Source organism: Bombina bombina, chromosome 4 (genome assembly GCF_027579735.1).
Source record: "Bombina bombina isolate aBomBom1 chromosome 4, aBomBom1.pri, whole genome shotgun sequence".
Classification (NCBI taxonomy): domain Eukaryota; kingdom Metazoa; phylum Chordata; class Amphibia; order Anura; family Bombinatoridae; genus Bombina; species Bombina bombina.
In genome coordinates this window covers 546,383,600-546,409,951 of record NC_069502.1, presented here as the reverse complement: position 1 = coordinate 546,409,951, position 26,352 = coordinate 546,383,600, and the positions used below count along the sequence as shown (strand labels likewise).

General features: G+C 40.0%; 1 protein-coding gene across 2 annotated transcripts in view; it reads right to left on the bottom strand.

Moving 5' to 3' along the window:
* The window catches only part of DOP1A (DOP1 leucine zipper like protein A), a 176,311-nt gene that overhangs the window by 126,074 nt on the left and 23,885 nt on the right, over positions 1 to 26,352 (bottom strand). For both annotated transcript variants that reach the window (XM_053710480.1, XM_053710479.1), the window contains exons 3-7: positions 18,115 to 18,296; positions 16,809 to 16,979; positions 2,942 to 3,131; positions 2,717 to 2,815; positions 856 to 955 (exon numbers count right to left, since the gene is read on the bottom strand). In XM_053710480.1, the coding sequence (XP_053566455.1) occupies positions 856 to 955; positions 2,717 to 2,815; positions 2,942 to 3,131; positions 16,809 to 16,979; positions 18,115 to 18,296 (742 nt within the window). The remainder of the gene's footprint in view (positions 1 to 855; positions 956 to 2,716; positions 2,816 to 2,941; positions 3,132 to 16,808; positions 16,980 to 18,114; positions 18,297 to 26,352) is intronic.

Genomic DNA, 26,352 nt, shown 5'->3' with positions numbered 1-26,352 from the left:
GACATGATTCCCTTTGAAAATCTCTGGAATGTGATCAAGAGGAAGATGAATGGTCATAAACCATCAAACAAGGCCAGGCTGCTTGAATTTTTGCACCAGAAGTGGCATAAAGTCACCTAACAGTAATGTGACTGGTGGAGCACATGCCAAGATGCATGAAAGCTGTGATTAAAAATTAGTATTGTGTTTTTTAAAAATGAATATCAACTTGTTATCTTTCTAAAACAAAAATGTTCATTTTACTCAAACACATAACTTTAAATAGTAAAACCAGAGGAACTGATAATTTTTGAGTGGTCTCTTAATTTTTTACCAGAGCAAGCTAGCTATATATACACACACACAACAATTATAATCCTCTAATTTCTCTAATTACTACAAATGTTATAATACAAAACACTAACATTCTGAAACTCACCAAAAGTTTCCAAGATGAAAGCAAAAGAAAGAACATTGTACAATTTAACAAGATAATGTCTGTTACAACCTGCATATATTCAGTTAGCTATTTATGGTATGTAGACCATAGTGTGTCCTTTCATTGACAGTCCTTACTGCTAGCACAAAATGCTAAAAATTAGACTGCTTAAAAGCACTTTACTGTGTTTTAAAACTGAAACGTTTTCATTATCGATGAAGCTCACATAATGTCAATACCATATCTATTATAAAATTTACAGAAAAACTTAAATGGGCATGAAGCCAAGTTAAATGAGAAGTTTAGTTTTTTTTTTTCACTGAATAATCTGACAAACAACACAGCAACCTGTAGTGCTTATTGGCTGTGTGGAAACATTGCTATAAGTATGTTCTATAAGTAGCATAAGGCAAAATTAAAATTTACTCTAAAATTACCAAGAAGCCATGCATAAAGTCTCCGGTTCAATGACATGTCCCTGCGTAATACCACACGCAATGCTGCAGACAGAATACGGATCATATCAAGACGCGTTGCCTATGCAGAGAGTTGAAAAAATAAAAAAAGTTAAAAAAGGGACAGTCTACACCAGAATATTTATTGTTTTAAAAGATAGATAATCCCTTTACTACCCATTCCCCAGTTTTGCATAACTAACACAGTTATATTAATACACCTTTTACCTCTGTGATTACATTGTATCTAAGCCTCTGCAGACTGCCCCCTTATTTCAGTTCTTTTGACAGACTTGCATTTTAGCCAATCAGTGCTGGCTCCTAGGAACATCAGGTGCATGAGGTCAGTGTTATCTATATAAAACACATGAACTAACACCCTCTAGTGGTGAAAAACTGTAAAAATGCCCTGAGATGAGAGGCGGCCTTCAAGGGCTTAGAAATTAGCATATGAACCTCCTAGGTTTAGCTTTCAACTTAGAATACCAAGAGAACAAAGCAAAATTGGTAATAGATGGAATAGATGGAAATTTGAAAATTGTTTAAAATTACATGCCCTATCTGAATAATGAAAGTTTGTATTGGACTAGACTTCCCTTTAAAGGCACACTAAAGTCAAAATTAAACTTTCATGATTCAGATAGAACATGAAATGTTAAACACTTTTCCAATTTGTTTCCACTATCAAATTTCCATATTTTTTTTTATATGCAGACTTACACAGGCACCAGCTCCTACTTAGCATGAGCAAGAATTCACAGTAATACATTTTGTGAATGGCTAATGGATGTTATATGATGCGGGGGAAGGAAAATATCAATTAATTTGAAAATTTTCAGAAAAAAAAAAAATCTACTTATTTGAAATTCCTACTAAGAGCTTTCTCTTGTGGACTCTCACCACCTTATAAAAGAAAGTAGTTTAAAATTGTATGCTCTATCTGAATCATGAAAAACAAATGTGGGTTTCATGCCCCTTTAAAAAAATCACTGCTGCACTACAAGAATATCGTTAAAGGGACACAAAACCCATTTTTTTTCATTCATGGTTCAGATAGAGCATGCATTGTAAACAACTTTCTAATTTACTCCTATTGTACATTTTTCTTCATTCTCCTGCTATCTTTATTTAAAAAAGGAGGAATGTAAGAATAGCAGCCGGCCCATTTTTGGTTCAGCACCTGAGTAGCGCTTGTTGATTGGTGGCTTCATTTAGCTGCTATGCTTAAAAGCCTACTTTTTCAAATAAACATAGCAAGAGAATGAAGATAATTTTTATAAAAGGAGTAAATTAGAAAGTTGCTTAAAATTGCATGCTCTATCTGAATCATGAAAGATAACATTTTGGTTTTGTGTCCCTTTAAAGGGAAATTGTAGTCCAAAAGTCATGAAAACTGACACAATAGTTTAACCACTGCACAAGGCTAAAACCACAGGTAACGTCATCGGCAGAGCAGCTATGTGCTACTGGCTCATAGATGAACACCCCTGGTGAGTCAATGACAAAAGGGCATACGTCTGTAGCCACCAATCACTATTTGTGTTCAGCTATGGAACAGCTGCTCTGTATGTGACTTTAACTCTGTGTTCAACCCCAAGCAACAGTGCAATAACAAAATACTCTATCACATCTTCTATATCCTTTTAAAACAGTACATTTTCTTCTGTTGGTAATGTAACAAAATGACATTTAAGAAAGTCACAATCCTTGAAAAAATCCTCATTACATTAAAAAAAAAAAAAATTCTGACTGGTACAGTCCCCAGGCAACATCAGGCATTCACAGACACATCCTTGCACAGTGTGCCAAGAATAATTTGCAGTGACAGCATCACTTTTCCTACCTGACTCATGTGGAAGGGGAAGCAGAAGAGAATGAGGTCTAATGTGCTCCTCTGCACAAGTACACTGGAATCCTGCACAGATGTGCTTACAGCCTCCACCTGAAAACAAACAAGTTCATGTGGTAACGCAACGATTCATTCAAAATGTGCCTGCTTCATTTTGTGTATGGATTCAGTTAACAAAGCTTAGTTATCTAATCAGAGAAATGCAAGTCTGTACTTTACCATTAGTTCAATATCACTGCCAATAATATACAGCTGGTCCTCCATTGAAAGCTTCCTGTTTAGGTGTGAGAGCACATAGGTGATGCCAGGCAAACGCACCGCAGGGCTAGTGAGGAGACTTCCCCACAGGGCACTGAAGAAAGCGGACTGTTCTACAGCTGATGCCACCTTCTCCAATAGTGTGTTGGTTCTATCAGGGATTAAAGGTACATTTTCACATATTGAAATAGGTTATATACACACACACAGAAATAGCACGGTCTACTTTCACACTAAGAAATTATTTGTGTAAACTGCATCTTTTGTACCTGTTAAATAACTGCAATGAGTACCAGGGATAGGCTCAGACAAAGGCTGTGGCAGACATTTTCCAAAGTACAGACCTTAGTGAAGGACACCAAGGTACATTTGAAATTAAAAAGATTATTTTATAGTGCTTGGTGTTATTATACTGATGCAGATACCACTGATCCTATAACCAGCCCTCCTCTGGCTATACCCATGAGCCAGTGTCACTACTGTGTCTTTGTATAGTACTTGGTGTTATTATACTGATGCAGATACCACTGATCCTATAACCATCCCTCCTCTGGCTATACCCATGATCCAGTGTCACTACTGTGTCTTTGTATAGTACTTGGTGCTATTATACTGATGCAGATACCACTGATCCTATAACCAGCCCCCCCCTCTGACTATATCCATGTGCCAGTGTCACTACTGTGTCATTATATAGTGCTGGATGGTATTGTACTGATGCAGATACCACTGATCCTATAACCAGCCCTCCTCTGGCTATACCCATGAGCCAGTGTCACTACTGTGTCATTATATAGTGCTGGGCGTCATTATACTGATGCAGATACCACTGATCCTATAACCAGCCCCCCCTCTGACTATATCCATGTGCCAGTGTCACTACTGTGTCATTATATAGTGCTGGATGGTATTGTACTGATGCAGATACCACTGATCCTATAACCAGCCCTCCTCTGGCTATACCCATGAGCCAGTGTCACTACTGTGTCATTATATAGTGCTGGGCGTCATTATACTGATGCAGATACCACTGATCCTATAACCAGCCCTCCTCTGGCTATACCCATGAGCCAGTGTCGCTACTGTGTCTTTGTATAGTGCTTGGTGTTATTATACTGATGCAGATACCACTGATCCTATAACCAGCCCCCCCTCTGACTATATCCATGTGCCAGTGTCACTACTGTGTCATTATATAGTGCTGGATGGTATTGTACTGATGCAGATACCACTGATCCTATAACCAGCCCTCCTCTGGCTATACCCATGAGCCAGTGTCACTACTGTGTCATTATATAGTGCTGGGCGTCATTATACTGATGCAGATACCACTGATCCTATAACCAGCCCTCCTCTGGCTATACCCATGAGCCAGTGTCACTACTGTGTCTTTGTATAGTGCTTGGTGTTATTATACTGATGCAGATACCACTGATCCTATAACCAGCCCCCCCTCTGACTATATCCATGTGCCAGTGTCACTACTGTGTCATTATATAGTGCTGGATGGTATTGTACTGATGCAGATACCACTGATCCTATAACCAGCCCTCCTCTGGCTATACCCATGAGCCAGTGTCACTACTGTGTCATTATATAGTGCTGGGTGTTATTATACTGATGCAGATACCACTGATCCTATAACCAGCCCTCCTCTGGCTATACCCATGATCCAGTGTCACTACTGTGTCATTATATAGTGCTGGGTGTTATTATACTGATGCAGATACCACTGATCCTATAACCAGCCCTCCTCTGGCTATACCCATGAGCCAGTGTCACTACTGTGTCATTATATAGTGCTGGGTGTTATTATACTGATGCAGATACCACTGTTCCTATAACCAGCCCTCCTCTGGCTATACCCATGAGCCAGTGTCACTACTGTGTCATTATATAGTGCTGGATGTTATTGTACTGATGCAGATACCACTGATCCTATAACCAGCCCCCCCTCTGACTATACCCATGATCCAGTGTCACTACTGTGTCTTTGTATAGTGCTTGGTGTTATTATACTGATGCAGAGACCACTGATCCTATAACCAGCCCTCATTTGGCTATATCCATGTGCCAGTGTCACTACTGTGTCATTATATAGTGCTGGATGGTATTGTACTGATGCAGATACCACTGATCCTATAACCAGCCCTCCTCTGGCTATACCCATGAGCCAGTGTCACTACTGTGTCATTATATAGTGCTGGGTGTTATTATACTGATGCAGATACCACTGATCCTATAACCAGCCCTCCTCTGGCTATACCCATGATCCAGTGTCACTACTGTGTCATTATATAGTGCTGGGTGTTATTATACTGATGCAGATACCACTGTTCCTATAACCAGCCCTCCTCTGGCTATACCCATGAGCCAGTGTCACTACTGTGTCATTATATAGTGCCGGATGTTATTGTACTGATGCAGATACCACTGACCCTATAACCAGCCCTCCTCTGGCTATACCCATGAGCCAGTGTCACTACTGTGTCATTATATAGTGCCGGATGTTATTGTACTGATGCAGATACCACTGATCCTATAACCAGCCCTCATCTGGCTATACCCATGAGCCAGTGTCAATACTGTGTCTTTGTATAGTTCTTGGTATTATTATACTGATGCAGATACCACTGATCCTATAACCAGCCCTCCTCTGGCTATACCCATGTGCCAGTGTCATTACTGTGTCATTATATAGTGCTGGGTGTCATTATACTGATGCAGATACCACTGATCCTATAACCAGCCCTCCTCTGGCTATACCCATGTCCAGTGTCACTACTGTGTCATTATATAATGCTGGGTGTTATTATACTGATGCAGATACCACTGATTCTATAACCAGCCCTCCTCTGGCTATACCCATGTGCCAGTGTCACTACTGTGTCTTTGTATAGAGCTGGGTGTTATTATACAGATGCAGATACCACTGATTCTATAACCAGCCCTTGTCTGGCTATACGCATGTGCCAGTGTCACTACTGTGTATTTGTATAGAGCTGGGCGTTATTATACAGATGCAGATACACATCCAGTATTTCACTCAGGCTTTATTTATTCCATAACTTATCACCCAATATCGCTAGCAGTCTCTTGACAAGCCACTAACTTTATTCACACTACATATTTTTTTTTATTCCTATTATTTAATCAGAAAGAAAAGATATACTAAGGTTGTGGCGGACACTGCAAGGGCTAGTCACGGACACCAGTGTCTGTGTACGGACACCTTGCCTATCCCTGCTAAGTAATGGGACTAAATATCAACAACAAGACTACTAATTTGTTTTTCATCTAGGACCAGGTTTTTGTAAGTAAAACATTTAAAAAGTATTTAAACAGAACTACAGATGACTTGACTAAAGTAACTTCAAATGTATACTTAATCACATATTTCACTAAAACTGATGTTAAAAGGGACATGAAACACATTTTTCTTTTAAGGAAGCCAAAATGCTGTTGTTTAAAAAGGTAAATAATCCCTTTATTACCTAATCCCCAGTTTTGCATAACCAACACAGTTATAATAATACACCTTGTATCTATGCCTCTGCAAACTGCCCCCTTATTTCAGTTATTTTGACAGACTTGCATTTTAGCCAATCAGTGCTGACTCCTAGGAAACTTCACGTGCGTGAGCTCAATGTTATTTATATGACACATGAACTAATGCCCTCTAATGGTGAAAAACTGTTAAATGCATTCAGATTAGAGGCGGCCTTCAAGGTCTAAGAAATCAGCATATGAGCCTCCTAGGTTAAGCTTTAAACTAAGAATACTAAGAGAACAAATCAAAATCGGTGATAAAAGTAAATTGGAAAGTTGTTTAACCCCTTAGTGACCAGACCGATTTTCAATTTTCTTACCGTTAAGGACCAGGGGCTATTTTTACATTTCTGCTGTGTTTGTGTTTAGCTGTAATTTTCCTCTTACTCATTTACTGTACCCACACATATTATATACGGTTTTTCTCACCATTAAATGGACTTTCTAAGGATACCATTATTTTCATCATATCTTATAATTTACTATATTTTTTTTTAAATAAAATATGATGAAAAAATGGAAAAAAAACACACACACGTTTTCTAACTTTGACCCACAAAATCTGTTACACATCTACAACCACCAAAAAACACCCATGCTAAATAGTTTCTAAATTTTCTCCTGAGTTTAGAAATACCCAATGTTTACATGTTCTTTGCTTTTTTTGCAAGTTATAGGGCAATAAGTACAAGTAGCATTTTGCTATTTTCAAACTTTTTTTTTTTTTTTTAAATTAGCGATAGTTACATTGTAACCTGATATCTGTCAGGAATCCCTGAATAACCCTTCACATGTATAAATTTATTTTTAGTAGACAACCCAAAGTATTGATCTAGGCCCATTTTGGTATATTTTGATGCCACCATTTCACCGTCAAATGCGATAGAATAAAATAAATAGTTTACTTTTTCACAAACTTTAGGTTTCTCATTGAAATTATTTACAAAAAGCTTGTGCAATTATGGCACAAATGGTTGTAAATGCTTCTCTGGGATCCCCTTTGTTCAGAAATAGCAGACATATATGGCTTTGGCATTGCTTTTTGGTAATTAGAAGGCAGTTAAATGCCGCTGCGCACCACACTCGTATTATGCCCAGCAGTTAAGGGGTTAATTAGGTAGCTTGTAGGGTTAATTTTAGCTTTAGTGGATAGATCAGCCTCCCACCTGACACATCCCACCCCCTGATCCCTCCCTGACCCCCCTCAAACAGCTCTCTTCCCTCCCCCACCTCACAATTGTCAACGCCATCTTAAGTACTGACAGAAAGTCTGCCAGTACTAAAATAAAAGGCATTATTTTTATATTTATTCTGCAGTGATGGATCCCCCCCAACCTCCCTGACTCCCCCCATACAGCTCTCTAACCCTCCCCCCTCTACCTATTTTCCACCATCTTTGCTCAAAAACAATGGCTTTTTTATAATTAAAAAAAAAAGAAAAAAACCCAATTTTCTGTACTGTAGCTGCCCCCCCTTAATACCTCCCCTGCCAGATCCCTTTATGAACATTTATTTCCCTCTCCCCCTCTGAACTTATAGTAGCGTGCATGCGAGCACCCCTGCCCCCACGGGCGCTCCCGCTCACTTGTGCGCACTGCAGGGACAGGATCTGGAAATCCCTCCAACGATGAGCCGCCCACCGCCTCCCTGCTACGGCTCTCACCAATGATCGGTACCATCGCTGGCCGATGCAGAGAGGGCCATAGAGTGGCTCTCTCTGCATCAGAGGCTAAAAAAGGGTATTGCAGGATGCCTCAATATCGAGGCAACACTGCAATACCCTGAAAGTATCACAATCGTTTCCAGGGCTTGAAACCCCAGAGGACGTGCCATTAACTGACACTTTTTCCAGGACGTGTCTGGCACGTCCTTGGTCATTACGGGGTTAAAATGACATGCCCTATTTGAATCATGAAAGTTTATTAAAGTTTATTTTTAACTAGACTGTCTCTTTAATGATTCAGACAGAGGGTTTGAAAAGACCTTTCAATTGACTTCCGTTATGAAATGTACTTATCTTGGTATACTTTGTTGAAAAGCAGATAGGTAGGCTGAGGATGTACATGTTTCCTGAGCAGTTTGGCATAATGCTTCTAACATTGGGTTGATCACAATTCTTAAGAAAAATCTATTCAAATTATTTATCTACAAAAATCCACATGGGCTTCAATGGCGATTTGATAAGTTTTGCTAAAGGATTACAAAGTTCTCCAGACACATGCACTCACGCTACCTAAGTTTTCTCTTCAAAGAATATTATGAGAACACTAGAAACGTTTTTAAAACTGTATGCTCTATCTGAATCATGAAAGAAAAAATTGGGTTTCCTGTTCACAAATTACATATTTCCATTGATCCCTAAATAATAAATTACAATTTGTTGGCAAGTGCATTTGTGTCTAAATGTGCATCGTCTAGCAATCTATAATGAGCTTGCAGGGATCATCCAAAGCATTACACTCTTCTCTGTAGGTTACTGCCCAGGGGTATTTTCTCATAGAAGAAAACTTTCCTGGGGAAGCCAAGCCAGGGCTTGTCAAATTTATTTAAAGCATAGAAACATAGATATTGACGGCACATAAGAGCCATAGGCCCAGCAAGTCTCCCAATATTTCCTAAAAGTATAAACGTATCTAGTTTGCAGGATAGCCTTATGCTTGTCCCAGGCTTTCTTAAAGTCTCCCACAGTGTTTATCATTACCACCTCTTGTGGAAGTTTATTCCATGAATCAATCACCCTTTCTGTAAAAAAAGTGTTTCTGCAAATTAGAAAATATACATAAATATCCTACAACCACAGGCGCTTGCACACATTAACCAATGCTCCACATCCAAATGTTTTCTTACATGATTCAGATAGAGCAGGCGATTTTAAGCAACTTTCTAATTTACTCCTATTATCAATTTTTAGTTTTCTTGCTGTGCTTTGTTGAATGAGCATCAATGCACTACTGTTTTCTAACTGAACACATGGGTGAGCCAATGACAATCGGTACATATATATATATATATATATATATATATATATACATATACACACAGCCACCAATCAGCAGCTAGAACCTAGGTTCTTTGCTGTTCCTGAGCTTACCTAGATAAACCTTTCAGCAAATGATAACAAGAGAAGGAAGCAAATTAAATAATAGAAGTAAATTGGAAAATTATTTAAAATTGTATTCTCTATCTGAATCATGAAAGAATAATTTGGGGTTTCATGCCCCTTTAATTTCTACAACAAGGCTAGAGGAGGCACACTGCTATTAGCCCTTAAAGTTATGCAACCAACTAAGGGTTCAACAAATATGTTACAGGTAAAGTCAGAAACATGGGTAATCCTAGGATTACCCAAGCAGCTCTGGGTAAAGCCCAAAGTCCAGGTGGAGGCAAAATTAGATAGAAAAGATGTGGGAATTACAGTGCATTGTATAAATGTATTTCTTACTGAAATGTGCTAAAAAGCAGCATTTTTTTTAAATCAAACATATAGAGAGTGTGAATATGTTTGATGAAGTGAGTTGATGCACTCTGAGTAGATTTACAAAGTCACTTCAGGCTTTACCCACAGCACTGAGTAGATTTATAATGTTACTTCGGGCTTTACCCAGAGCTGCTTGGGTAATCCTAGGATTACCCGGGTAATGCTAGGATTACCCAATTTCGGACTTTACCAGATACAAAAGCAAAACATAATTTATGCTTACCAGATAAATTCCTTTCCTTCCTGGCAGGGAGAGTCCACGACTTCATTCCTTACTGTTGGGAAATACAACAACTGGCCACCAGGAGGAGGCAAAGACACCCCAGCCAAAGGCTTAAAGGGACACTGAACCCAAATTTTTTCTTTCGTGATTCAGATAGAGCATGCAATTTTAAGCAACTTTCTAACTTACTTTTATTATCAAATTTTCTTCCTTCTCTTAGTATCTTTATTTGAAATGCAAGAATGTAAGTTTAGATGCCGGCCCATTTTTAGTGAATAACCCGGGTTATTATTGCTGATTGGTGGATAAAAATAATAAAAAGTGCTGTCCAGAGTTCTGAAACAAAAAAGAAGCTTAGATGCCTTTTGTTTTCAAATAAAGATAGCAAGTGAACGAAGAAAAATTGATAATAGGAGTAAATTAGAAAGTTGCTTAAAATTGCATGCTCTATCTGAATCAAGAAAGAAAAAATTTGGGTTCAGTGTCCCTTTAAATATCCCTCCAACTTCCCCTGTCACCCAGTCATTCTGCCGAGGCAACAAGGAAAGGTAGGAGAAAGATCAGCGTATAAAAAGGTGCCAGAAGAAATAATATAAAAAGGGAGCAGCCCATCAAAAAAAAAAAAATAACAGGCGGTGTTGTGGACTCTCCCTGCCAGGAAGGAAAGGAATTTATCTGGTAAGCATAAATTATGTTTTCCTTCCATAAGGCAGGGAGAGTCCACGACTTTAATCCTTACTGTTGGGAAAACTATACCCAAGCTCCAGAGGACACTGAATGAATAACGGGAGGGAACAGAAAAAAGAGGCGGACCCTATTCTAAAGGGCACCACAGCCTGCAAAACTTTTCTCCCGAAAGCTGCTTCAGCTGAAGCAAACACATCTTACAAATATGATCCATTGAGGCTTCTTTCTTAAAAGCCCAAGAGGAAGCCACTGCTCTAGTGGAATGGCTGTCATTCTGCTGTCTCATAAGCTAAGTGGATGACACTCCTCAACCAGAAAGATAGAGAAGTCGTAGTAGCCTTCTGCCCTTTACGCTTCCCCATATAGATGACAAAGAGGAAGATTGTCTGAATTCCTTAGTAGCCTGAAGATAAAACTTCAAGGCATGAACCACATCTAGATTATGAAACAAACATTCCTTTGCTGAAGAAGGATTAGGACACAAGGAAGGAACAACAATTTCTTGATTAATGTTACGATTTGACACCACCTTAGGGAGGAACCCTAGTTTAGTGCGTAAATCCGCCTTCTCAGCATGAAAAACCAGATAAGGTGAATCACATTGCAAAGTAGAAATCTCAGAAACTCTGCACACAGAGGCAATAGCCAACAAAAAAAGAACCTTTCAGGATAACAATTTAAAGTCAACAGTATGCATAGGCTCAAATGGAGCCTGCTGCAAAACACTAAGAACAAGATTGAGGCTCCAAGGCAGAGCCCCAGATCTAAACACAGGTCTGGTCCTAGCCAGAGCCTTAACAAAGAACTGCACATCCGGAAGCTCAGCCAATCTTTGTGCATTAACACCGACAGGGACGATATCTGTCCCTTCAGGGAACTAGCAGATAGGCCCTTCTCCAGTCTATCCTGGAGGAAAGCTAAAAGTCTGGCAACTTTAACCTTATGCTAGGAAAAGCCTCGCTCTTCACACCAGTACAAAGTAAGTCCTCCACACGTTATGGTAGATACGATGAGTAACTGGCTTACGAGCTTGAACCAGAGTGTCAATAACACTCTCAGAAAACCCTCTTTTTGATAAGACTAAGCGTTCAATATCCACACAGTCAGCCTCAGAAAATCTAGATTTTAATGAACAAAGGGATCCTGTATCAGCAGATCTCTGCGACAAGGTAACCTCCACCGAGATTAGGACATTCACACAAGATCCGCAAACCACGTCCTTTGCGGCCATGATGGAGCAATCAGAATTACAGATGCTCGCTCCTGCTTGATGCGAGCCACCACACGAGGAAGAAGCGGTAATGGAGGAAAAAAATATACGAGACTGAATCTCCATGGTACTGATAGGGCATCTATCAATTCCGCCTGAGGATCCCTCGACCCATACCTGGGTAGCTTGGTATTGAGGCGGGATGCCATGAGATCTATCTCCTGCGTCCCCCACTCGCTGCATATCTCTACAAACACCTCGGGGTGAAGAGACCATTTCCCTGGGTGAAAGGGTTGCCTGAGGAAATCCGCTTCCCTGTTGTCCACACCCGGAATGTGGATAGATGGCAGCGTACATTTGTGAGTCTCCGCCCACTTTAGTATCTAAGATACTACTCTCATCGCCAAGGAACTTCTCGTTCCCCCTTGATGGTTGATAAAAGCAACCAAGGTTATATTGTCTGATAGGAATCTGATAAACTGGGATTAACCCAGAAGGGGCCAAGCCTTCAAGGCATTGAAGATTACCCGGAGTTCCAAAATATTGATCGGAAGGGAGGACGACTCCTGAGTCCACAGACCTTGTGTCTTCTTGGCATCCCAAACAGCTCCCCAGCCGGAAAGGCTTGCGTCCGTAGTCACCATCTCCCAGGACGGTCTGACAAAGCATGTGCCTTGGGACAGATGATCTGGACAGAGCCACCGGGAGAGCAAGTCTCTCGACAGGCTGTCCAGCACAATCTGTTGAAACAGATCTGAATGGTAGCTGTTCCATTGTCTCAGCATGCATCGTTGTAAGGGTCTGAGATAGAATCTGGAAAAAGGAATGATGTCCATGCAGGACACCATGAGTCCGATTACCTCCATACACTGAGCCACTGAGGGTCTCGAGGAGGCCTGGAGGGCAAGACATGCAGAAGTTAGCTTGCAACATCTCTGATCTGTGAGGAATATTCTCATGGATATGGAGTCTATTATAGTTCCCAGGAAATTCACCCTTGTACTTGGATACAGAGAACTCTTTTCCAAGTTTATCTTCCATCCATGTGATCGAAGCACACTGAGAAGGGACATCCTAATGTTTTTCCGCTAGATGAAAAGTTAGTGCCTGTACCAAGATATCGTCCAGGAAAGGCGCTACTGCAATACCTTGTGTTGTCGCAACGGCTAGAAGAGCCCCCAGAACCTTTTCAAATATCCTTGGCTCAGTTGCTAGGCCAAACGGAAGAGCTATGAACTGGAAGTGCTGATCCAGAAAAGCAAACCTCAGGAACTGAAAATGTTCCCTGTGAATCGGGACGTGAAGGTATGCATCCTTCAGGTCTATTGTGCTCATAAACTGTCCTTCCTGAACCAGAGGCAGGATTAACTGTATTGTTTCCATCTTGAAAGAGGGAACACTCAGAAACTTGTTTAGGCACTTTAGGTCCAGAATTGTCTGAAAAAAAAAGAGACAGTCTGCCCCCTACTCGATCTAATCCCGGATCGGGGCCGCCCCTCCATGCAGATTTGTTCTCTGCAGGCTTCTTAGTCTGTTTCCACTTATTCCAGGAGTGAGCCGGCTTCTAAGTACTCTTGGGCTGCTCGGACTTGAAAGAGGACTGCTGTCGTTGTGACTTGTCAGCACGAAAGAAACGAAAATTAGACAGTTGCCGTCCCTTAGGCCTATTCTTCTTATCCTGTGGTAAGAAGGCACATTTCCCTCCGGTAACCGTAGAGATAATAGAGTCCAGGCCTGGACCGAATAAAATCTTCCCCTTGAAGAGAAGATAAAGGAGTCTGGATTTAGAAGTCATATCTGCAGACCAAGACTTCAACCAAAGAGCCCGGCGGGCTAGAACCGCAAAGCCAGCAGCCCTAGCATTTATGCGAATAATCTGCATATTCGCGTCACAGATGGAGTTAGCAATTCTCTGTGCCTTAGTTCTCTCCTGACTATCCTCGAGGGGGAGTCTCTACCTCAATGAGCTTTGACAGAGTGTAGCACTAGTAGGTAGCTGCTCCCGCAACCGCGTCTTCAGCTGCTGCCGGTTGAAATAAAAACCTTGTATGTTGAAACATCTTCCTCAGAAAAGTTTCCATTTTTTTTATCCATAGGCTCTCTAAAAGAAGAACTATCCTCCAGAGGGATAGTAGTATGCTTAGCCAGCGTGGAGATAACGCCATCCACCTTCGGGATGGAGCCCCACAAATCTAATTGAGAGTCCGGGAATCATTTTCTAAAAGTAGACAAGGGGGAAAAAGAAGTTCCTACTCTTTCCCATTCATTACTAATAATGTTCGCTATCTGAACTGGCACAGGAAAAGTCAGAGGGACCTTACTATCTTCGTAAACCCTGTCTAATTTAGGGATCTTCGGCTCCTCAGGGAGTTCTGGGACCTCTAAAGTAGACAGATCCTCCTTTAATAAAAAAAACGCAGATGCTCAATTTTAAATCTAAAGGAGGGTTTCTCCGCTGAAGGAGGTTTAGAAACTGAAGTCTCTGACTCAGAAAGTTCACCCTCTGAAGCTACAGAGGTTAACTCATCCTCGGATAGCTGGGATATAGTAGCTAAATCCAAGAAATATTTAGATGACTCTAGGTCAGGAGAACTATGTTTAACCTTTCTCTTGCGTTTGTTAGAGCGAGGTAAGGCACTCAGATTGTAACTGAGCGGTAAAGTCAGCTGGAAAAAAGCCTCCTCCAGATGGAGGATTAGTTGAGCTACAGGGAACTGCATGTGGAGCAGGTAATGTAGAAAGGGTAGTAATTTCTCAGGACCCAGATTCCTGAGAAGTAGATGGCTCAGAAGGGCTAATAGCACTGCGAGTATTAGCAGGCTTGTCTCCTTTTTAGACTTTAGAACAGTGTTTAGGCAAATGGAACAAAATTGAGCAGGCGGGCAAACCGCAGCCTCCTAACAATATAAACAGGAATTATTAATCAGTACAGAAGGAGTGGAACCTTCTAATGTAGTATCAGAGTCCTCCATAGCTTTGTATATACCCACAGAAGAACAATAAAAAAGAAACGCTTTTATATAAAAAACGGCACCTTAATACGCCTAATGGCTGGGGCACTTACCACCTCCTAGACCGCTAACAGTGAAATTGCTCTCCTCAGGAGTGAGGTCTGCAGCAGGAACTTTGAAAATTAAAGAGACTGCACCCGGTCACGTGGTACGTAAGACAGGACTTCCCCTGCTATGAAAAAGGGCGCCAAGCTATTATGAGCTGCGCAACACTTCAAAAACGAAAGTGAAACCTGTTTGTTCCAAACCAAAAATAACACACAGTCTATGAGCCTAAAAAACTCTCACATTAAGCAGATATAAATCCCCAAACTGTTCAAATAATCTCCCTGAAGGAAATATTAACCCTTGATGATCCTATCGAGGTATAAAGGAGCCCCACTGTGACCCTGTATAGCATTTTAAATTGTATGTATAAAAAACGGTCTTACCCACCAGGATCCATGCTGTGGAACAGGCACAGCCTCTCAAGTGTGACAGTCTTGCAGCAGCCCTTCTGACATGGACTTGAGTGTGTAGCAGCAAGCAGTGAAACTCGTCAACACTGATTGCTAAGGAGCTGTTAGCGACAGTCTGGATGGGTTGGCAAAAAAACTTTCCCTGCATCTCCAGACTCTGACTTTCATCAATACTCTCACTGAGAGGTTGACATGATTACTTAAAACTCCAGTCCTTTCTTGAAGGGAACATACCCATTACAGGACTATCCAAATCTTCTGCCACTTCCTATAGTGACGAAAGGCAAAGAATGACTGGGGGATAGGGGGAAGTGGGAGGGATATTATTAGCCTTTGGCTGGAGTATATTTGCCTCCTCCTGGTGACCAGCTGTTGTATTTCCCAACAGTAGGGAATTAAGTCATGGACTCTCCCTGCCTTATGGAAGGAAATATAATTTTCCAACTTGTATGTGTCTAGGGAAATTTACTACATTTTACTACACAGGCTTATGAATATATTCTTTCTACTATATATTTATTACATAACATGTCCTGTAAATGCTGCTTCCAAAATAGAAGGAAGATCATATACCATTGCTTATACAATAAAGTCAATTAATTCAACAAACATTATTAAAGGGAAATTAAACCCAAAGAATTTCTTTCATGATACAGATAGAACATAAAATTTTAAACAAAATTCCCTATTTACTTCATTCTCTTGATATCCTTTTTGTAGAAGAAGCAATGTACTAATGGGGGCTAGCTGAACACACCAGATGAACCAATGACAAAAGGCATTTATGTGCAGCCACCAATCAGAACCTAGTTTCCAGTAGTGCAGTGCTGCTACTGAGCCTACCTAGACAAAGGATACCAAGAAAAGAAAGCCAATTAGATACTAGAAGTAAATAGCAAAGCTGTTTAAAATTGTATACCCTATCTGAATCATAAAAGAAAAATGTTGGGTTTCATGTCCTTTTAAAATAATTGAAAACCACAGTCTTTAAAGCTGCTGTCTGAGGAGCAGTTATTGTCTTGCTAAATGGACTGAGTGTTTAATAGGAGAAGACTAAAACAGTTATTTTTATAGCATTTCAATATTTATAACCAATCAAGGGCGGGGGGGGGGGGGGAATTACAACATTCATGTTGACCATAATTATTATATTATAATATGAAAACAGTTATAGTCAATATACCCTTTTACAGCAACATCGTGGCCACTAACCTGTCATAGTACTCAGAGCCTTCCTCCAGGCCAGGGAGAATTCCAGTCAGCAATCCTTGCAATCCAGGTTTTAAGGTCTTACCTAGAGGTAGGTAGTACATCTCATATAGACTAAGTAATACTGGTTTGACAGACATTGCAGCATTTGTAAGTAGAGGAAAAAGGCCGGAGCTGGGGGAAAAAAGAGAAAAGACATTTATGGATAATTTAGTCAATTGTATCATATTTACAGTTACACAAATACTGTATGCATATCATTCTAATGGTAAAGAAATTGTAACAGATGCAATATTTATCTCCAAATGTTACAAATCAGGAAAAAAAAATGGAATTAGTAGTTATTAAGTAATATGTTGTTAGTAATTAACTGTAGCTTGTTTAACTGTTTGAATACATCTTGTTATTTAGTATAGTTCCTCTCTCTCTAGAGGTTCTTCGTTGGATGTACATTCTACTTATTATTCAACTGTCAACAGTGTTTTTTTAAATAATGCCAACAACTAAATATCTAGTAACCAAAAACCTTTGTGGCCCCCCTCTTACAATGATGACCCTAATGCCAAGGATGGAGCTTGTGCATTGAAAGTATGGAGTCAAAAAAATTATTTTGAGTTGCTGCAGTGATTTTGAAATGATGAAAAAAATGTATCAAGCTTTTCACAGCTACTACATATGCAAAAGATAAGGAAGAAACATTCTTCATATAAACAAGGACACTCATCTAAATATGTATACTCTAGCAGTGATTCAGTTAAAGGGATAAGAAAGTCTAAATTAAAGTTTCTTGATTCCGATAGAGTATGTCATTTTATCACACTTTTAAATCGACTTTTATTTTCAAATTGACTTTGTTCTTTTGGCATCCTTAGTTGAAAAATAATATGTGCATACCCTTCACTACTGGGAGCTAGTTTGGGATTGGTGGCTACACGCATTTGTGTCTTGTCATTGGCTCATCAGCTAGCTTCCAGTAATGCACTGTTGCTCCGCTACAGACTTAAATATGAGGTAAATAGTCCCTTTGCATGGCTTAAACACACAGTAATATAAAAGCAATGGGGCTATAATAAAATGCTCAAACATATTAATGCATTTTCTTTTGGAACTTTTATGTCTCTTTTTTTTTTTTTTTTTTACAACATATTATAAAAGGTGAAAATATCTGGTGTGGCTATTTATGTCAGAATATATAAAAACACTTGACACATCACACTTAGCAATATTTTATTGTAATGTAAACCATATTGCAGAGTATGATGAATTAAAAAAACAAAAACAAACAAGCAAACAAAAAAACATCCATTACCTGTACAGGAAGAGATCCTTGGCCAAACGCTTTGGGCCAATGATTTTGAAGATGATTTCGTAGGTTTCCAGTGCTTTCCTGTGGACACCCCCAGGAAGCGCTGGGTGAAGGCATTGTGCCAGCCTCTTACCTATTGTTAGCTTTTTAGGAACAACTTGATATTTTGCATTGTTCTGTAATACCTGAAAATAATAATAGTAACGGACATTAACATGGTAGATGAGGTTAAAAAAAAGACAGAAGTCCATCGAGCTCAACCTATACAAATCTTAAGTTATCTACAATAAAAGCTCTACTTGATCTTAAATTAATCCCATCAAAAAGGTAATCCATTTAACACCAGCAATCATATCCCTGAATTCTAGCCAGAAATGTATCTAAACAATATTTAAACGTATCCAAGATATTGGCATTTACTACCTCCTTAGGTAATGAGTTCCACAATGTAATTGTTTTTACAGTGAAAAATGTTTGTGTTGCTGGAGATTAAGTCTCCTTTCCTCCAGCCTTAATTTGCGACCTCTTATCACAAGCAATTTTCTTGGACTAAACATATATTTATAAAAACAAAATTTATGCTTACATGATAAATGTATTTATTTCTTGACACGGTGAATCCAGGGATCATCTAATTACTATTGGGAATATCACTCCTGTCCAGCAGGAGGCGGCAAAGAGCACCACAGCAAAGCTGTTAAATATCACCTCCCTTCCCTCCAACCCCAGTCATTCAACCGAAGCAAAGGAGAGAAAAAAGCAACAAGGTGCAGAGCTGTCTGAAGTTTATAACAAAAAAACCTGTCCTTAAGAAAACAGGGCAGGCCGTGGACTCACCGTGTCAAAAAAGAAAGAAATTTGTTAGGTAAGCATAAATTTTGTTTTCTTTCTAATGACACAGTGAGTCCACGGATCATCTAATTACTATAGGAAATCAATACCCAAGCTAGAGGACACAGATAATAAGGAAGGAACAAGACAGGGGACCTAAACATGAGGCACCACTGCTTGTAGAACCTTTCTCCCAAAAGAAGCCTCAGCCGAGGCAAAAGTATCAAATTTATAGAATTTAGAAAAAGTGTGAAGAGAGGACCAAGTTGCAGCCTTGCAAATCTGTTACACAGAAGCTTCATTTTTGAATGCCCAGGAAGAGGAAACAGCCCTCGTAGAATGAGCCGTAACTCTCTCAGGAGGCTGCTGTCCAGCAGTTTCATAGGCCAAGCGAATGATACTCTTCAGCCACAAAGAAAGCGAAGCAGTCGTAGCTTTCTGCCCCTTACGTTTTCCAGAGAAAACCACAAATAGAGCAGAAGACTGACGAAAATCCTTAGTCGTCTGTAAATAGGATTTCAATGCATGCACCACGTCCAGATTGTGCAGCAGACGTTCCTTTTGAGAAGAAGGGTTAGGACACAAGGAAGGAACAACAACCTCCTGATTAATGTACCGATCTGAAACCACTTTAGGGAGAAACCCTAACTTAGTACGCAAAACGACCTAATCCGAATGAAAAATAGGGTAAGGAGACTGATAGTGTAATGCCGAGAGCTCTGAAACTCTATGAGCAGATGAAATAGCAACAAGAAACAAAACCTTCCAAGATAACAACTTAATATCTAAGGAATGCATAGGCTCAAACGGAGCCTGTTGAAGAACTTTAAGAACTAGATTAAGACTCCAGGGAGGAGTAACCGGCTTAAACACAGGCCTGATTCTGACCAAGGCCTGACAGAACGATTGCACATCTGGTACATCCACCAGCCGCTTATGTAACAAAATAGACAAGGCAAATATTTGACCCTTTAGGGAGCTTACCGATAAACCCTTCTCCAAACCCTCTTGGAGAAAAGACAAAATTCTAGGAATCTGAACTCTACTCCAAGAGTAGCCTTTGGATTTACAGCAATGCAGATATTTACGCCATATCTTACGGTAAATTTTTCTAGTCACAGGTTTACAAGCCTGAATCATGGTCTCAACAACTGACTCAGAAAACCCCCGCTTAGATAAAATTAAGCGTTCAATCTCCAAGCAGTCAGCTTCAGAGAAACTAGATTTGGATGGAGGAAGGGCCCTTGAAGTAGAAGGTCCTTCCTCAATAGAAGTCTCCAAGGTGGAAGAGATGACATCTCCACCAGGTCTGCATACCAGATCCTGTGAGGCCACGCCGGTGCTATGAGGATCACCGACACCCTCTCTTGTTTGATTCGAGCAATGACTCGAGGGAGGAGAGTGAACGGGGGAAATAGGTATGAAAGACTGAAATTCCAAGGTACCACCAGAGCATCAGTACCGCCTGAGGATCCCTTGACCTCGATCCATATCTCGGAAGCTTGAGATGCCATGAGATCCAGCTCCGGCTGTCCCAGTTTGAGAATCAAGCTGGAAAACACTTCTGGATGGAGTTCCCACTCCCCCGGGTGAAAGGTCTGTCTGCTCAGAAAATCCGCCTCCCAGTTGTCCACTCCTGGGATGTGGATCGCCGACAGGCAGCAGTTGTGGGACATCAGATACCACTGAGGACATTAGGGAAGCTTTGTCTTGCAAAGTAACTCCAGGAGGAGTAATAGAGGAAGTGCAGGGCACTGGCTGTGTGGACGATAAATTTTGGGACGCTTTAGGAGAAAGCTGCGGCATATCTTGAAAATTGTCAGAAGACTCCTGAACAGCATCCGCCTTAGACAATGTTGGCTCAGGAAAAAGTCTATCCCTGTAATGTACAGTTCTCTTAATACATGAGGAACAGAAAGGGATTGGTGGTTCCACATTAGCATCAAAACATAAAGAACATGTAACATCTAGCAGGGCCTCTTGTTCCATCTTTATTCACCAATAAACAGAATAAATAGATAAACAAACTATTTTATTTAGAAAATACCCCACCAAACAAAACGTTACTTTTTCTTTAAATTTTAAAACAAAACTGCTTTATTTTTCCTGCAATAAAAATATAAAGTATCACAAAAACCATTCCGGACAACCTCTACACCTCAACTTTGCTGAGGTGCTTACCTGCCTGACTGAAAACGGAGTGAATATTCTGCTAGAAATCCCGGACTCAACTTCTATTATTCTGTAAAATGGGGACCGGTAACCACTATTCTGCTAATGTCTGTGACAAAGCTATTTCTCCGCTCCGGAACACAGGAAGAGAAGGGGGAAAAAGGCGCGCAACAGAAAATGCTGTCTCAGCTAACCCCACCCATCGTGGGCGTTGCAACGTTAACCTCCAGATCGGCTAAAAGTATTACTAAAGCAGCAGGAAGTAAAGTAACAATAAAAACAAAACCTCTGGGCCATAAATCTCCTCATTCCCAGTGCCTGCTATTGCTGCCAATAATAAAATGATCCCCCTAGCAATAGGTGAATGTCTCTTGTCCCGCTCATATTTTAAAGTGCCATCCTTTTATTTTCTGCAATGTTTCCCTGAAAAAATAAAGTTAGCACTTACCTTTAGACTTCTGCCAGGCAGCACGGCAGCTCACTAGGTTTAAGAGGCCAGTTCCCTCACATGGACCTGTGGATAAAAACAAAGACTGAGTAATCTTACTCAGGCTTGCACGATTAAAGGGACACTGAACCCAAAAAATTTCTTTCATGATTCAGATAGAGCATGTAATTTTAAGCAACTTTCTAATTTACTCCTATTACCAATTTTTCTTCATTCTCTTGCTATCTTTATATGAAAAAGAAGGCATCTAAGCTTTTTTCTTGGTTCAGACTCTGGACAGCAGTTTTTGATTGGTGGATGAATTTATCCACCAATCAGCAAGGACAACCTAGGTTGTTCACCAAAAATGGGCCGGCATCAAAACTTACATTCTTGCATTTCAAATAAAGATACCAAGAGAATAAAGAACATTTGATAATAGGAGTAAATTAGAAAGTTGCTTAAAATGTCATGCTCTATCTGAATCACAAAAGAAAAAATTTGGGTTCAGTGTCCCTTTAAGGCAGCATTAAATACATGGGAGGCACAGTGAGGATTGTATCCCACAAGTTCCCATTGCTTGAAAGCCACCACTGCTCTACTGAAGAGACTGATATGGACTACGGCTACACCCTAGGACAAAGCAGAACAATCTTGCACTGCAGAAAAAATAATAAAATCTTGCTTGAAGAATCTTCTTTCCAACACCTAAACTTTACCACTTCCTTGCTCTAACGTAGGCAAAGAGAATGACTGGGGTTAAAGGGAAGGGAGGTGATATTTAACAGCTTTGCTGTGGTGCTTTTTGCCGCCTCCTGCTGGGCAGGAGTGATATTCCCAATAGTAATTAGATGATCCGTGGACTCACCGTGTCATTAGAAAGAAAAGTAAATTAGGTCACATATCAAGTGCCTTTTTTTCTAGAGAAAAGAGACCCAATTTGGCTTAACCCAACCTCATAGCTTAGATTCTCCATTTCCTTTATTAATTTTGTGACACTTCTCTGATGTTTCTCTAAATCTGCAATCTTTTTATAAAAAAGATTGGTCCCCAGAACTTCACTCCATACTCAGGGTGAGGTCTTACCAGGGATTTATATAGCAACAGAATTATGCTTTCTTCCCTTGCATCAATGCCTCTTTTAATGCATGCTAGTACTTTATAGGCCTAAGAAGCCCCTGTCCTGCATTGCGCACCCATCTTTAGCTTATATATATTCATTCTTTCTTCCTTACCTGTATTACTAGTTTTATTGGCCCAGTTTATATCGGGGTAGTTAAAATCTCCTATAATTACAGCACTGGTGTTATTATTTGAATTTCCTCAGTGACACTAATATTGGGGGGCTTGTAGCATGTTTCTAGTAATATTTTTTTAAATTATCACCTGTATCCTCATAAATATCTTCCCTTGTTATAGGTTTACGGTCAGGTTTAATGCACATGCAAATTCCTCCACCCCTTTTATTACTCCTGTCCCTCCTAAATAAAGTATAACCCTCTAATTTAACTGCCCAGTCATGTAAATCATCCCACCAGGTTTCAGTTATGCTAATAATATCATAGTCCTCTTTTGCAACTAAGAGCTCCAGCTCCCCAATTTTACCCTTCATGCTTCTTGCATTTGCTGTCATACATTTAATGTTCATGTGCTTTCTGTGAAATTTCCTAAGTGTACCCTTCTGCCATCCCTTCCTTGAGATATTCTAGGTCTGTAATAGTCACAGGCTGATCAGTCTATTCTATTATGTTTGGACTGACCCTCCCAGCTTTGCCTAGTTTAAAAGATTTTCTAAGCGTGCTTCCCAAGGCAGAACACTGTAGTGTGTCTGCAGAAAGACAGGACGTGACGGTATAAAAAAAAAAAAAAATTGCCTGCACTTTTAATTTTTACCTGGAGGTGTCACTGTTTGTTCTATCTCAGTGTAAATATTTACTACATTCCTCTCTTTTCAATTTCTTCTCTGTTCCTGAACTCCAGTGCGGTACAGGGTAACAGTACATTGCAGAAAAGGTAAGTCAGGGCTTAAAGGGACTATATACACCCACGTTTTCTTTGTGCTAAAGTTTTTAATCTATCATGTTATGCATGTAAGTGAATTGGTAAACTTATTGGAAGTGTGTGTATAGATTTTTTTAATAATAAATATGCCGTTTTTCATATTGCTCTCCCAACCCAAGCTGCTTGCTTAGAGACGATCCTCAACCCCGAATTCCCACTCCCTTGTCTGTCTGCGCACCTTCATGCCTGTCATTGACATTCATTGCTATATTATCTAAAGCACTGTATAATAATATTTATGTTAAACATCAACACTGATGAAGGAATTGCATTTGAAAGACCAATTATTTTTTATCCAATTGTATAAAAGAAGATATTTTTTATTTATTCCTGATTGGATTTCTATTTGCATGCTCTATATCTGTGGTTTTAAGGTTGCAGGATAGATAACTGGTGCAGAACATATACATCTCGGTACCGGCCAGTGCATGCAGGGAGCTGGCACTGAATTTCCAGTCTAAGCACAGCCTTGGCACCACGCTACAGTGTAGCAGCATTCAGCTGCAGTGTTTTGCCTCAATTCGGATTATTTGCCTGCCACAAGTTTACTGTGGATCACTAGCCGGACCTGAAGCAACTCTACTTGTTTCACTAGATGAAGACTATGCTTCATATTCTGGGGGCTCCTTGCACAGACCTGTCCCTGCATCAGTGCACAACATGGTGACTTGCAAGATATTATATACCGGAGAGCAGGTAATGTACAGCATAACAATTTCTGAACTGGTATCCCATTGCTGTGCTCTGATGCAGGGGCAGGTCTGTGCAAGGAGCCCACGGAATGTGAAGCATAGTCTTCATCTAGTGAAACAAGTAGGTCCGGCTAGCGATCCACAGTAAACTTGTGTGGGCAGGCCAATAATTCAAATTGAGGCAAAACACCGCAACTAAACGCTGCTACATTGTAGCGTGGCAAGGAGCCCACAATATAGTCTTCATCTAGTCTGAGTTTATGTCACACACATTGCCGGTCTTCTTTATATGGAGCTGCTCCACACACAGGGTTCTGTCTGGCACCGAGAGACAGCCATTTAAATGGAATCGCGGATGGACTGGGGTTACATACATATGCAGTGAAATACTTGGTCTGATTCAATAATTCATACATTCTGTTTGAGTTAATAAAGGTTGCACTGTTTGGACCTATATTTTTTCTGTCCATTGCTGTCTTTTCTAATGAATATCTATATGTTGCAGGAGTGCTATGTGGATTTGCATATGGCTTATAATTGGAGGGTGGGAGTGCTAGCCTCAAGCACAGCTCAGCCCTTTTCTTGGGGAGTGCCAGCACCATCCAGAATATTTCAGGAGCAGAAAATAAAAAAGTTAAATTCACTAAATGCATTGTTTTTCAAAATTCCTATACATATCTCATTTAGCTAGTTAGGGCATTTACTACTGGTATATTGATCCATGATTTTAGTGTACACTGGCCCATAAAAAAAATATTCTAGGAGTCTAGGAGCCAACCAATATACTTAGGAGCTAGATTTAGTTTTTTAATAAATGTGTGTTAATATGTATATGTGTGTACGAGTGTGTGTGTGTGTGTGTGTGTATGTATACATGTGTGACAAGGTGTGAGTGAGTGCGTGTGTGTGTGTATGTATACATGTGTGACAAGGTGTGAGTGAGAAGGTGTGTGTGAGTGCGTGTATGTAAACATGTGTGAGAAGGTGTGTGAGAGTGTGTGTGTTAATATGTGAGTGTGCGTGTATGTGTGTAGGTGTGTATGTATGTGTGTGTGTTTACGTGTATGTGTGTTAATATGTGTGTGTATATATATGTGTGTGTAGGTATATGTGTGTGTGTTAATATGTGTGAATGTGTGTGTGTTAATATGTGTATTAATATATGTATATGTGTATTCGTATGCATCTGTATATGTGTATGTGTGTGTGTATATGTGTATATATGTATATATATATATATACAGATAGATATATAGATAGATAGATAGATAGATAGATAGATAGAGACTCATTTCTAAGTACCATCCTTTAGGAAGTATATAGTATACATCAGCAGTATAAGCATGGAGCAGTAGCCCCTACAAAATAAGCATATAGACCCCAGAAGTACAGTAGAGCGGGTTCCCAGGCAGACTGACACTGTGGGAACGTACAGCAGACATCAGCGAGGCTGTACATGAACCTGTCCTTATGCACACTGAGTAAGGGCAAAGAACGCAACAACACTGGCTCCTCAGAGACACAGCAGAAAATCTTTCACTAAAAAAAAATCTCATTGCAGAAAATAAAAAAGTTCTGCCTCTGGGAGCGTGCTACCATCCTCTCCCTCAACACACCTGCCACCATGTCATTCAGGTGCAATCCATCCTTACTGTACAAATATTATTATTAATATTCACGATGACCTGCTACTACGCCAGACTTTTCTCATTCATAATAGTATTGCACAGCAACAACCCTAAATAATAATATACAGGACAGGACAAAACCGTCAAAAAGATTCATGTCTGCCTAACAGGCTGATAATTCTCATTTTCACTACCTGCTGAAAATTGACCAGAACTATGCAGCTTGTTTCAAGATATACGTTTGAGAACCTGTCTTGGTTTATTTTACTGATGAATGCTTCCTCCCACATCCTCCACCGAGAAAGATGATCATGAATATAAATGAAAATGTAAAAATCTCAGCTTGTCTGACATAATCTTTGACAGTGTAAATAAAACGGATGTAGTTTGGGAGTCAAACTACCTAATTAGATGAATCTCCAATTAATTT